At 38.7% G+C, this 13,297-nt stretch overlaps 1 protein-coding gene across 1 annotated transcript in view; it reads left to right on the top strand.

The window, feature by feature from the left end:
- Positions 1-13,297, top strand: part of kcnq1.2 (potassium voltage-gated channel, KQT-like subfamily, member 1.2) — a 136,922-nt gene that overhangs the window by 14,391 nt on the left and 109,234 nt on the right. Inside the window, exons 4-11 of the mRNA XM_088416554.1 lie at positions 5,503-5,629; positions 5,876-5,954; positions 6,068-6,164; positions 7,051-7,191; positions 9,351-9,461; positions 9,543-9,638; positions 10,449-10,586; positions 12,813-12,981. Of these exons, the coding sequence (XP_088272680.1) occupies positions 5,503-5,629; positions 5,876-5,954; positions 6,068-6,164; positions 7,051-7,191; positions 9,351-9,461; positions 9,543-9,638; positions 10,449-10,586; positions 12,813-12,981 (958 nt within the window). The remainder of the gene's footprint in view (positions 1-5,502; positions 5,630-5,875; positions 5,955-6,067; positions 6,165-7,050; positions 7,192-9,350; positions 9,462-9,542; positions 9,639-10,448; positions 10,587-12,812; positions 12,982-13,297) is intronic.

Genomic DNA, 13,297 nt, shown 5'->3' with positions numbered 1-13,297 from the left:
ATTGCTCATTTATTGCATTACAATCCATACTGGACAACGTGCTGGCCAACATAATTTATAGGGGTGGGCCATGGCAGTGTTGCACGCTGGTAAAAATGACTTGTTAAGGCCTATGAGGTGAGGCGGCATTAAAGCTGTTTAATGATGCAATAAATCGAGATCTTGCAACAGGTGGAGGACGTGGAGGTTTCTGGTTTGGAAACTCTTCAAAGAACTTGCATCATCCCCTTTTTTTTTTTTGCCAGCAAACTGGGAATACAAAGTATAAATACACACGTAGCTACTGCGCCCACATGCGCACACACACGCATACTCAGTTTATGTACCACCTCCCGAGTTGCGGGGGCCAGCCAGAGGACACGAGTGAACGCCGTGTTCTGTAAACTTTTGGCCAGTGCCATTTGAGGACCTTTTATCCCGCTTACTCATTTATTTTTAGCTCGGAATAGTCAAATAAAACAACTCGAACACTCATACAGATTATTTTCTGATCCACAGAAGTAAAATAAAAATACATTTGAAAAAGCATGACATTTGTGGATAATGTAAAAAGGTGTATCTACCAATATTGACTATTAATAGTCAAGGAAGATGATAAATATCGTTTTTGGGGGTCAATATTCACTTTTAGGAAAAGAGAAAACTAAATAAAAAGTTACAAAAACAAAAAAATACCTTTGCTGAAATTATTAAGCATGATATTATTATGTAACATTCAACATTATATAACATATTAAGCAAGCATATTAAGCACTGAAAAACGTTTTAGAATTTGGGTTTTTATTTTTTACTCTTTATGTGTCTTAATTAGTGATAGTAGGCCTGCATCTAGTGAGTATTTTAGCAATTAATCCGATTATTTTTTTATTAATCAATAAGTCTGATGTTATTCATTTCCATGTTTTTTTCAAAAACTGGACATTGTGTCACATTAATGTTGCAGAAAATGCAAAACATGAAGAAAATAAGATCCGGTTCTTAGCTCAAGCCGTAAAAAAAACAAAAATGCGTGAAAAAAATGATCTTTTTTTTCCCCCTTAAAGTAAAAGCCATTTTAAAAATTTAGATTCAGCCCGAGTATAATAATTCTGTTCATGTAGAGAACTACAGAAACCACGTCATATTTCCACTTCAGAGACTGAAATTTGGTGAATTTGGAATATTTTGAATGATGTGAGAAATCACCAGATGTGCTGGCAGAAATTCAATCTGTAAAATTCGCCCTTTTATGGGGGTGATAGAGAACCTGTCAAGTAAATCCAAGCACCTCTGAAATTTGAAAGTTTTCAAGACTTTATTTAGTGTAAACCTTTTTTCAAAACACTTTACTACTAATACTCTTACATAATCTTTAAACGTACTCTGCAACGTCGTATTTTTTTTTTTTTTGTTGCCCTTATGATGTCGCAATAAAACGACGATAAGATAAATGGCTTATCTACTGTGTGTGTAGAAGCGGGGGGTGCGCCCAAGTGGTGATGATTGGTGGCGGGGGCTAAACTTAGAAAGTTCAGGGTCTGCTGTCTTGCATGAATCACAGGCTGCTTGTTTTGGATGGCACAGAAAGGGGGGGGGGGGGTATGTGGGAGGGGGGGGGGGGGGGGGGGGGGCGCATTGGTCCTTGAGGATGTTTGGCCTTGGGCGCAGCTGCCAAAGTAAAGCAAAGCTCGCCATGGGCAGGAGACACACACACATACTTACGCAAATGGCTTTTCTATCATAGCGGGGACCTCCCATTGATAGCATGCATTTCTTAGCCCTTAATCCTAACCTTAACCCTGGGCTGCACGATTATGGCCAAAATAATAATCACTATGATTGAAATCACAATTTTTCATCATGTTTGGTCAAGCATGTCTATTTATTGCCCCTTTTTTTAAACAAGCAGTCTATAAACCAGGCTTCAAGGCTCGATACTTACAAATAATAATAATAAACCGAAGTAAATAAATCAAGTAAATAATAATTAATTAATAATCAATTAACTTGGCACACGTTAACTTACTTGCAAAACAATGAAAAAAACAAGCACATTATTTACTTGTAAGCACATTTTAATCCATTAGCAGTCAAAATGTTATATCCGGTCATTTCAAAACGAATGTATTCAAATATTTTGGCAATCAGATTTGTGAAAAATGGGTCTCAATTGACAGCTGCAATCAAGTGAGAAACTCAACGCCATTTCACACTGGTAAATAATATATCAGTGTCAGAAAAGCAGAGGCTTTTGTCATGCAAACGTGGGAAACATTGCCCCCGGTGGTAGGATGACAAAGTGCTTGATATGACTTGTACAGTAGCAAGCTTTTTAAATGTTAATATCGCAGAGGATGATCTGAATTCATCGTGGCTGCCAATATCGTGATCGGAATTAAATTCCGATTAATCGTGCAACCTTACCTTAACCATCACAACACATTGCCTAACTCTAACCCTCACTCAAGATCCAGTTTGAACCTCCAAGCTAAAAATAACTCTCGACCTTCAAAAAGAGGCCTGGACTTGTCGGGTCCACTTCAATGATCCCCATAAGGACAAGCGGCAGTAAAACCTGGAATTTGGTCCCCGCTATGTTGTAAAAACCAATAACACACACACACTCTAATGAAGCAGCTCATTTTGGGACGAGCCAACATGTCCTCACAGTAGACAAACACCCACACAATAATGGTGCAAGTCACGGGTGGAAAGACAAGAAAGCGCCCTAAAACGCTTTTTTTTTTTCTTTTCATTAAGACACTTGAGACCAACTTGGCTAAATCTCCTGTCTAATCATTTTTCTTCTAATCTGTAGCCGTCTCTATGATCTTCATCCGGCCCCCGCAGATTACCGCTGTTTTCACTAAACATAATATAGCTTCCACGTATCCCCCACGCATATGGGGCCAGCATCTGGGTGACCCATTTTATCGAATTATAACTATAATCCCCTCTCACATTTTTTCCAAATTTGCGGCGCGTATACCCTTGACTCGCAAATATTATCCACATGTTGATATCGAATGGACTGGAATGGAGGCCTGCTGTTTTTTTCTTTTTCTTTTTTTCTCAAAGGTAGTAAGACTTCATCATCAAAAAAGCACTTCATAAAGAACATGTTATTTTAGAATTAGTATAATGATGAAAATATCAGTGATGGTTAATCGCGTCGTCGTTTTTAACGTGCGTTTTTTCCATCGGTGCATGTTTTTTTTCTAATTGTTTAGAAATTAAAAAATATACTGTTATTAAATGTAAATTCGGTAATTTTGTGATACAGATACAACAACCGTACTTGTACTACTGCTATTAATAATAATAAAATAATAAAATAATAAAATAATACTATAATAAAATAATAAAATCTAATAATAATAATAATACTATACAAATACATTTGAATTAATAAGCAAAATGTCAAACAAAAGTCAGTAATAAACATTTTAAATACTGCATGTAAAAATCAAATTTCACAAAATTAAAATTGCAATGCTGCTTTTCGAAAACAGTGGAGGTCATTTATTATCAAATTTATTCCTATACTAACAAACTAATTCTTTTCGAGTACGAAAAATGAAATTCTTGAGCAGTCAACAAAACCGATATCAAGTAACAATACCACTCGTATGTTTGATCCATAAACATATTGAAAAAGGACAAATAATTTTAAAGACAGACTGTGTATCCCAATACCATAAATTTTGTTAAAACTGCAAGAAATTATTGTCTTTTTTTATTTTTTTTTATTTTTTTATTGTCTTCTAATTGCTCATTTCTAGATCTTGGTTATAAAACGGCGGACTAGACTGGTATCGAGTGAGTACCGATACCCAAAAATAAGTCTGGTATTGGCACCTTGTATTGGTACATGCATTACAATAATAATAATAATAATAATAATAATAATAATAATAATCAGTAATAAGTTATTATTATTAGCATGGGCATTTTGTAATATTTTATAAATAATAGTATAGTATTTTTCATCATTTCACTACATGTCCTTGGCAAAAAAAAAAAAAAAAAGAAATAAAATCCATTTATAAATCACATCTTTATAGGATGGGACAAGCTCTCAGAATTTTATGAACTTCTTTTCATGATCAGAAACGTCACACGGGGAATTTTAATGTTTTTGTCAGACAAAACCAGATCAATTTTGGCCCTACAATTGCACTATGATAATAAAAAAAAAATTGGAAAAACACAAATAGTGTTAAAAAATTCTCATAATATTCAGTTTCTCACAACTACTCAAAAACTACACGCTGTGGTCTATTGACACAACATTTGTTGTCTTTTTTTTATGCGAACTTAAAGTGTTATCACAGTACTTATTTATCTTACTGTCTCCTCTTTCTGCCGATTAAAAAAAAAAAGCAACATTGGCGGAGTTCAAATATTGGCATCTATGATTGACGGCTCATTGTTTTGGGGTTCTATGGCGCCGTGTTTTTACAGCAGGACTGTGAGGAATCGCGTTTCATGCGAGGGGTGGCCCTTTCACAAGTACCCGACGGCCACCCACACGGCCCCCCGCGCCCCAACTCGCAGCACGCCGGCTAAATATTATGCATACTTGGCGGCCACCAACATGATCGCTATCGTTCCGACTTAATGAATTCACGCGTGGTGTATTTTCAAAACATGCCACCGAGTGCAACTTGGGTGGGAAATGTGCCAAAGTAAAAAAAAAAAAAAAAAAGAGAAACGCACAGGGTTACAGCTTTGAATCCAAATGGACTTTTGTTACAAAAAAATGATTCGTTTTTGACTTGTCGTCTTATGTGTTGTCTTTTGACCACTCCCACAACGGCGCACTCCTGCCTCTTGCAATGCGTTGCCCTGTACACATCTGTGAAATGATCAACATTTGGTTCTTTAATATATTATATTAAACTATTGTATACTAACGTATTGAATCGATACTTAAGTATCTGGGATTGAATGTCCGGACACTTAAAAAAAACGTCTAAATACGTCCCTGGCATTGAATGTGTTAAAAGTATTATTGATAGACTTAGAATAGACTTGTCATGACTGTTTTGATTTGAATAGGGGTTCTTGAGCAAAGGTCCCAACCGCCGGTCCGTGGCCCAATACCGGTCCGTGGATTAACTGGTACCGAGCCGCACCAGAAACTTGGAACTGATTTAGTTTTTCCTTTAACAGTAACATTCAGGTGCTTTGTTTGACTTGAGGTTTATTCTTTGGCTGCTGTTGTTATTACATGTTGTAGTGAGGAAGGAGGGTGTGTATGAGGTCGGAATTGTCGCAAAAGTATCCACAAATGAAACAGATATCCTGTTAAAAGACAGGTGACGAGCCTACAAATTTCAGAATATAGAAAGCTTTTAACAGGCGATAAAGTCCCAACTTTCTTCCTTGGTGGTCCACCATCTTTCCGTCTGCCCATTTCTCGGAGATGGTTGATAACTTTTAATGTAGCCTTATCTACCTGCACATCCTGTATCCGTTATCTCGGCGCTAATGGAATCACGCGGCCTTTATGTTCCGCAGGAAATCGTGCTGGTGCTGTTCTTCGGCAGCGAGTACGTGGTGCGGTTGTGGTCAGCCGGATGCCGCAGCAAATACGCCGGCATCAGAGGACGCTTCCGCTTCATCAGGAAGCCCATATCGATCATAGGTACACCTGACCGTTTCTTGTGTTCCCGTTGGCACTATTTTGACTTAACATTCAACTCCCTGCTTCCCAAAACAGACCCTATCATTTCGACTATCTTTAAACTTAATTATCTGTGCTTCTATTTACTGTAAAATACAAAGTATTTGTACTCTTGCCACATCATTTAGAAGCTCTGATTTCGGCCTGTAAATGAACATACTGTACATTTATGTCAATACGATGATGTCATAATTTTCCTCGTCACAGACTTGATTGTGGTCATCGCCTCCATCATTGTGCTTGCCGTGGGTTCTAATGGCCAAGTTTTCGCCACGTCTGCCATCAGGTAGAGCTTGTCTTCCCCATTGATACGGCCTAGGTGATCTGGCCAAAAAATATATATATATTTTTTTTTTCCAAAATCATCCTGGACAATTCAAATTAACCAAATTATTTCAGGGGAATCCGGTTCCTGCAAATCCTGCGCATGCTCCACGTGGACCGACAGGGTGGGACCTGGAGGCTCCTGGGTTCCGTGGTCTTCATCCATCGGCAGGTGCGTCGGAAATTGCGCAACAATTCAAACTGCCCATCAGGTCTTTGGAGATACCAAATTGTTCACAGATGAAGTAAAAAGTCAAAAGGCTTTAGCTTTAGGTACACGGAGGCTTATCCAGATACATGCGCACGTGGACAAATAAGCCACAGCAGTGCAGGCTTTATAAGGATAAAATCGGGAATTTAGAAGATATAGTCAAGCTGGGCCTCTCATTAGGGCTCGTTGTAGGCCTTTCACGGGCCGACACGATGATTGAACGCCATGATCAGACCTGACGTTTATCTTTCTTTGATGCTCAACAAGAAGAGTAAAGATGGGGCCGTTTTGCCTTCAGTCAGATGATCCGTTTATGCAATAATGTGCTCTGCTTAGTGGAAGTGGTACTATTTTTTCTTTTCCCTCCCAATATAGGTCGGTAGAAAGTAGAAAACGCAGCTCTCAGGGAACTGAAAACAGGATCAAAACAACACAGTGTGGAACATTAGCCTAGATGAGATTCCTGGATTTAAAAGTGTTTAGACTTGAGGCTGCCTTTTTGGGGGGGATTTTTAAACTTCTATCTTGCATTTCCTAGCAAAGAGCCAATCAAGGGTGAAATTTTCTCCTTGCAAGATGCCAATCGAATACCTCAATGCCATTCAACATCCCAGAATGCTTTGTTTTTGGTTTTGTCAATTGGCGGGCCGTTGGGAAAACTTCGGTTTTTCAGGGACAGTCGCATCAGTGCTGAAAAACTTTTCATGTTTAGGATAATAATAAGAACCCCTAGGCTGTCGATTTGACACACGTCGAATCCACCTTGTATACAACTATATTTTCGTACATATGCTCAGCACTCTAAACATTCTCAATTTCTTACCTATGTATTGTGTTTTTTTTCCAGGAGCTGATCACCACGTTGTATATCGGCTTCCTGGGTCTTATCTTCTCATCTTACTTTGTCTACTTGGCGGAGAAGGACGCTGTGGACGAGGAGGGCAAGACAGGCTTCTCCAGCTATGCTGATGCCCTTTGGTGGGGCGTGGTAAGTGACCATGTTACAGGACATACAGCATTTAGTATGGCTTGATTGGTGGGTGAATAGCTAGCTAAAGAGATGGCTAGCTAGTTAATTACATAGCTGTCTTAAAAGCTAGCTTGCTTGATAGCTTGTCTAAAAATCTAGCTAGCTAGTCATATGCTAATTAATTAATTAGATATAGCTAGCTAGGACGCTAGCTCGCTTTATAGCTGGCAGGAAAGTGAGACAGAGAAACACGTAGATACATAGATAGATGTTATTTAGATAATTATTTATCTGGCTTAACAATTAGGTTGCTCAATAGTTTAGATAAACAAGCTAGCTAGCGAGTTAGGAAGCTAGATAGGTAATGACATAGATTGCTTCGAAGCTAGCAAGCTTGATAGCTAGCTAGAAAGCCAGCTAGCTTGACAGCTGCCAGGAGAGCTAGAAAGCTAACAGATAATTAAACGGATTGGATGGATGGAAGATAGATATATTTTTTTTTAAGAGTAAACATATGCGTCCAAATCAGTAGTATGCCGTTTCGCACTTGTTTGTAAGGCATCTCTGGCAAGGATTCTTTAAAAGCACTACATCCTAGCACACTCGAGCGGCCACCTCACATGGAAAAAGACAAAAAGTTTCTTGCTGCAACAAATTATCTGTACAATGCTCTTTCAAGTGCGGGGGGTGCGAGGGTGAATATGTCTGACCACCCGGGTGTGTGCAGTTTATTGACCCTCTTGTGTTTTGATTCCCGCCCTTTTGCGTGGCGTGTTGTGATGCCCCGCTTCTCCTCGGCGCGAGGTTCTCCAGTTTCACCAGCAGTTAATTAAACATTTGAATGGAAAGCGGGCGGTAATGAGAAACCTATGGCGTCTTGCGCAGGGGATCGGGCCGCAACAAAGAGAAGGTAATAAACCATTCACCTTGAGGCTGTTGGGTTCACACAACTTTTACAGCGGCCAATATAAAGTGTCACTTCTCTTAATTAAAACTTTAATTGCGGGATTAGGGCTTTTCTATAACGAGGCTCGGAGGGGTCACGGCGCTCGAGCGAGTTCCCATTTGTGCGGCTTCGCTCTCGTTGCTCCCAACAATGAGGGGGGATTTGCACCTTTTTTGTTTTGCTGAGACTGTAAACTTGAGAGTGATGATCTTTTGTTCCAGCAGAATGAGTTGAGAGTGTGTGTGTGTGTGTGTGTGCGCTGACAAGAATGTCTTTGGCAAGGTTTCCCCCATGTGCAGGTGCGGGACACAGCTGGAGAGCAAGCCAATGCCAGGATTGGATCACATTCCCCCACTTTCTCTCACTTGCAGCCCCCCGACTTTTCTGCTTCCCCCGCCAGGGCTCCGCTTCATTACGAGGAGGCAGTTCAAATTTCCATCTGCTCGGGTTTCGAATGAATTTCCCCCATAAGCAACCATGGAAATGGAACGAATCTGTTCCAGGGGCTGTACAACTCACTGTAGCGCCAACATTTTTTATCCGCTATGGGGACGAAAGCTCCACATTTATGGAACTGCTTTCACAATCGCTGGACCTGTCACAATTTCAAAACTTGGTGACCTTAAAAGTTCTTAAAAATGGCTAGATCATTTAAATACGGACATTTTGACATCAACTGAAAAATGACGGGTTCAGAGAATGGCCAATCACGGCTCACCTGTCATGTGACGTTCATAAGCTGAGCCCTGGTTTGGTCATGTGACATTGGCGAGCTCAACCATTACCGGTTGTCACTTGAACATTTCGCAACTGTGACTTCAGTATATTTAATATTTTCACTCATTTTTCAAGCCGACAGAATATTGTGCGCTATGTAAATATGGGTGGTGCCATATGAAAGACTGACTTCCATTCTTCAGTTAGAATTGATGTAGGTAATAGCTGTGTTGTAAGTGTGGAAACACTGCCATCCAGTGGTCACAGTTTTCGCAACAGATAACCAATCACTTTAAAACTAATTTTAAATGGGAGTCAGCACACAACATACACCATCTGAAGTGCTTTGGATTACCCCGAAAAAAAAATTAAGATGCTCAATAAAGATTCTTGGTTTGCTTTATTGTAGAATTGAGCTTTCACTGACTGCCATATTTGGGTTGAATAAAAAAAAAAAAAAAAGGCTCCTGTAGTTTTAATGACCAAAAACCCTCTGTCCATCTTGTCTCGCCAGGTGACTGTGACCACCATCGGCTACGGGGACAAAATCCCTCAAACGTGGATCGGCAAGGCAATCGCGTCCTGCTTCAGCGTCTTTGCCATCTCTTTCTTTGCACTGCCGGCTGTAAGTGTCACTAATTGTTCCCGCCGACATTGTTCCCTCGCCCGCCGTGATGCGAGAGCAACCCGATCTCCTCCGGCTCAGGGTATCCTGGGATCGGGGTTCGCCCTCAAGGTCCAGCAGAAGCAGAGACAAAAGCACTTCAACAGACAAATCCCTGCCGCCGCTTCTCTCATCCAGGTAAGCGTACAGAATAAGCCTTGTGAAAAAACAAACTAGGGCCCAACCCTCACCATCACCTCACATTTTCATCATTGCTCACAAATAAACTTGGCAAATTCTTGCTACACTTTTCAACTGCACAGTGGTACCTCTACTTACGAATGTCTCTTGTTCTGATAAATTCAGGTTACGAAACATCTCTTCGGAAAGGTATTGTCTCTCGTTACGAAAGAAATTCAGGATATGAAAGGGTGAATTTTTGGTGTATACTAATGAGACATCAGTCACCAGCACCTGCTCCAACAAGACTGTCATGTAATACATCACAACCCGCAACTCGTTAGCATGACGTGAGGACGTTAGCATAACACACAGCTAGTTATTCACATGAACTTAAACTAAACTTAAATAAACGTACATGCTCAAAATTATCCAACAATGAACACTAGTGCTTCTGTGGACTTAGGGTTAATAATGTCTAAATGACTGGAAATGTAAAATAAAAATGTACAAATAAAATGACCGAAACAAAGTTCTCCACACGCACCACCGATACACCAGCGACATTTCTTAATATTATTAATTTAAAGGTTTTAGAGACATTTTTTGAGGAAGTCTTAGATTAAGCTATTTACTTATAAAAAGTGCCTCTACTTTCATGTTAGATTTCATATTACAAAATTACTTCCAGAACAATTTAATTTCGAAAGTAGGTGTACCACCATAATTTATGGAGATTTTTTACATGAAAGGGATTCTTCCACAGTTTGTTTTCTGATTGTCTGCTATTATTACATTGATAAGGCTAATGACCGGTCTGTTCCTCAGACACTTTGGCGCTGCTACGCGGCAGAGAAACCCAATGGCTGTGCGGCGACGTGGAAAATGTACGTCCTGACTCCGGAGGCCATCGCCGCAGCGGATTCTGACAACTCCAGCCCCACCATCAGGAAGCTGAACATATCGGTAATACTGTACTTCTGATATAGCTGCACATGCAGTTCATGATTAATGGAATAATTGGATTGTTGGGAGTAATAATTATGCAACTTAATTTCTTGTTTTGGGTAAAGATCATTTTCTAAACCAGCGGTTGAGTGCCAACGGGCTTTACGGGAAATCTTTTCTGGGGGTATATGAGATTTTAACAGGGTTTCTGCACATCTTTAATCTAATGCTCGCTACCGCAACAGGAACAGCACATTTTCAAATTAGGAGCAAATGAATTGTAACATGATATATATTGTGTAATATAGTAACTCACTTGCAAAACATTGCATGCATTTTTTAAATAATTTTAGGAATCTCACAGCAGCCTGTTTTAAGTAAATTCACATTTTTAATACAAAAATTATTTGACCTGGTGAGGGGGTTCTTAGTGAAAAACAAACTTTCACAGTAGGTAGACAAACAAAGGTTCTACTAGTGCTAATTATTAGCCAACAGACTTAAAATTACTTATTAGGTTTTTTTTGTGATGCATGCAAATGAAAACTAAGATTGCTATAATAGTAATTCTAGACTTAATTATTTTTTAAATAAAAGATACATAATACATTGAGGTATTTCAGAAATCTGCCAAAATTACAGCAAATTAACGTTGAAATCCCTGTCGTATTTTCAACAATAACGCTAAACTAACATAAATCCCTGTTTATGCGATGCATAATATTTATTTATTTTTGTCATTAATACATTTTCAATACCACAAATAGTTCTAAGATGTGAGTGGAGTGCTGGAGTTAGCCATTAGCGCAGGATGCTACCTTGCTAAATAAATATTGTGTGTTTGTGTGTATATCTATCTATCTATCTATCTATCTATCTATCTATCTATCTATCTATCTATCTATCTATCTATCTATCTATCTATCTATCTATCTATCTATCTATCTATCTATCTATCTATCTATCTATCTATCTATCTATCTATCTATCTATCTATCTATCTATCTATCTATTATATTAAGAAGAATATTAGCTGTGTTGCACCTCGGCGGCGCAGCATGAAAGGGCAAGTGAAGTTCCCACAAACACACACACGCGGTCCCCCTCCTCCCGCCTCCACCAGGATGACTCGATGCCTTTGTCTGGCGCGCACAAAGACTCAGTCAGTTGAGATGATGTCACCGCCGCCTTTCTCATGGGAGTAAACTTTTGTGGAGCAGAACAACAACAAAACAATCTTTGTGTAGCATTGAACCCGCACCTAAGAAAAAAAAAGAGGGGGGGTGCAGAGGGAGGCCGCTTCCTCTCTTTTCTTTCGCCGCATGTGACTTTCCTCCGAAAACTTTTGTCTCTTTTCCATATTCGCCGCCCGCGTTCGCCCCCATCTTCCCCTTTTGCATAATTGGTTTATTGCTTTCGCTTCTTTTCATTTTCCCCTTCCATCCTTTCATTGCTCATAAATTGGCCAGCACTGAATCCTTGTGATAGCGCTTTCAAGCGTGTTTGTTTTTTGGGTCGCGCCGCTTGCCGCTAAATAATTGAGCTTGTGTGTGAATATTCTTTTTTTTTTTTTTTTTTTTTTTTTTCTGGGAACTGAGGTCCGAGGAAAGTCACTGAGTCATGCACCGGCTGAAAGAATTTATTCTCACATGAATTTAGTAGGATTTTCCCCAAATAAAGACGGTTAAATAGTTAAAAGCTGACATTTATTTTGGGAAAAAAATTATGACATGTTAAGCAAGTTGACCCACAAATTCACATAATTTGTGAAATGAATGTAGTAGGCTTCATATTGACGCTGATATATATATATATATATATATATATATATATATATATATATATATATATATATATATATATATATATATATATATATATATATATATATATATATATATATATAAAGTGGTGCCTTGACATACAAAGAATTTTTTGAAATAGTGACAAGCATTTGGCCCAGTTTTAGTTTCTAAGAAAAGTCAATTTAGCTTAACGCTAACCAACAATTTCAAACGCCATAGATGGGCTAATGGTTAACATCAGTGTTGCAATATTATTAATGATGCAAAAACACAAGTCTACAGATAATATTGTGTATTCTCCATAAGGAATACTTGGTCTGTTTTAGTAAATGGAAACCTTGAAGGTGCAACATTAGTGTGTATTTTTGACTCATATACCATTACTCTTCAAAGATGACTTACAGTCTTTCCGAGCTGTGATTTTTGTTGTGCGTTTCAGAAAAAGGGCCCAAAGAGAAGGCTGAAATCGATGCGAGGGAACGGCTCCATCGGCGTGTCTTCGGAGAGGGCCGTGTCCATCCCTCAAATCACCTACGATCACATTGACGACTCTGCGGAGAAGAAGGACGCCGCCTTTTTCATGGAGGAGACGAGTAGCAACGTGGAAGGTATTACAATGCACATGAATGCTATATATATATATATATATATATATATATATATATATATATATATATATATATATATATACTTTTTAAAAATAAAAGAATAGTGAAAAATTGTGATTAATCGTGATTAATTTGTAGAATTTTGTGATTAATTAATTACGTGACTATTTGGGGATTAGTTAAATAGTAAATGGACTTGTACTTGTATATATATATATTTTTTTTTTTAATTAATTTAATGAATGATTAGTTTGTTTAAAAAAATCTGTCACAACCAATATTCAGACTTTTATATTGAATTGGTGTTATGTGCTCC

Source organism: Hippichthys cyanospilos, chromosome 6 (assembly GCF_059441005.1).
Source record: "Hippichthys cyanospilos isolate Australia breed blue-spotted pipefish chromosome 6, RoL_Hcya_1.0, whole genome shotgun sequence".
Taxonomy (NCBI): domain Eukaryota; kingdom Metazoa; phylum Chordata; class Actinopteri; order Syngnathiformes; family Syngnathidae; genus Hippichthys; species Hippichthys cyanospilos.
The sequence above is the reverse complement of the archived record's forward strand: the minus strand, read 5'-3'. Positions and strand labels throughout refer to the sequence as shown.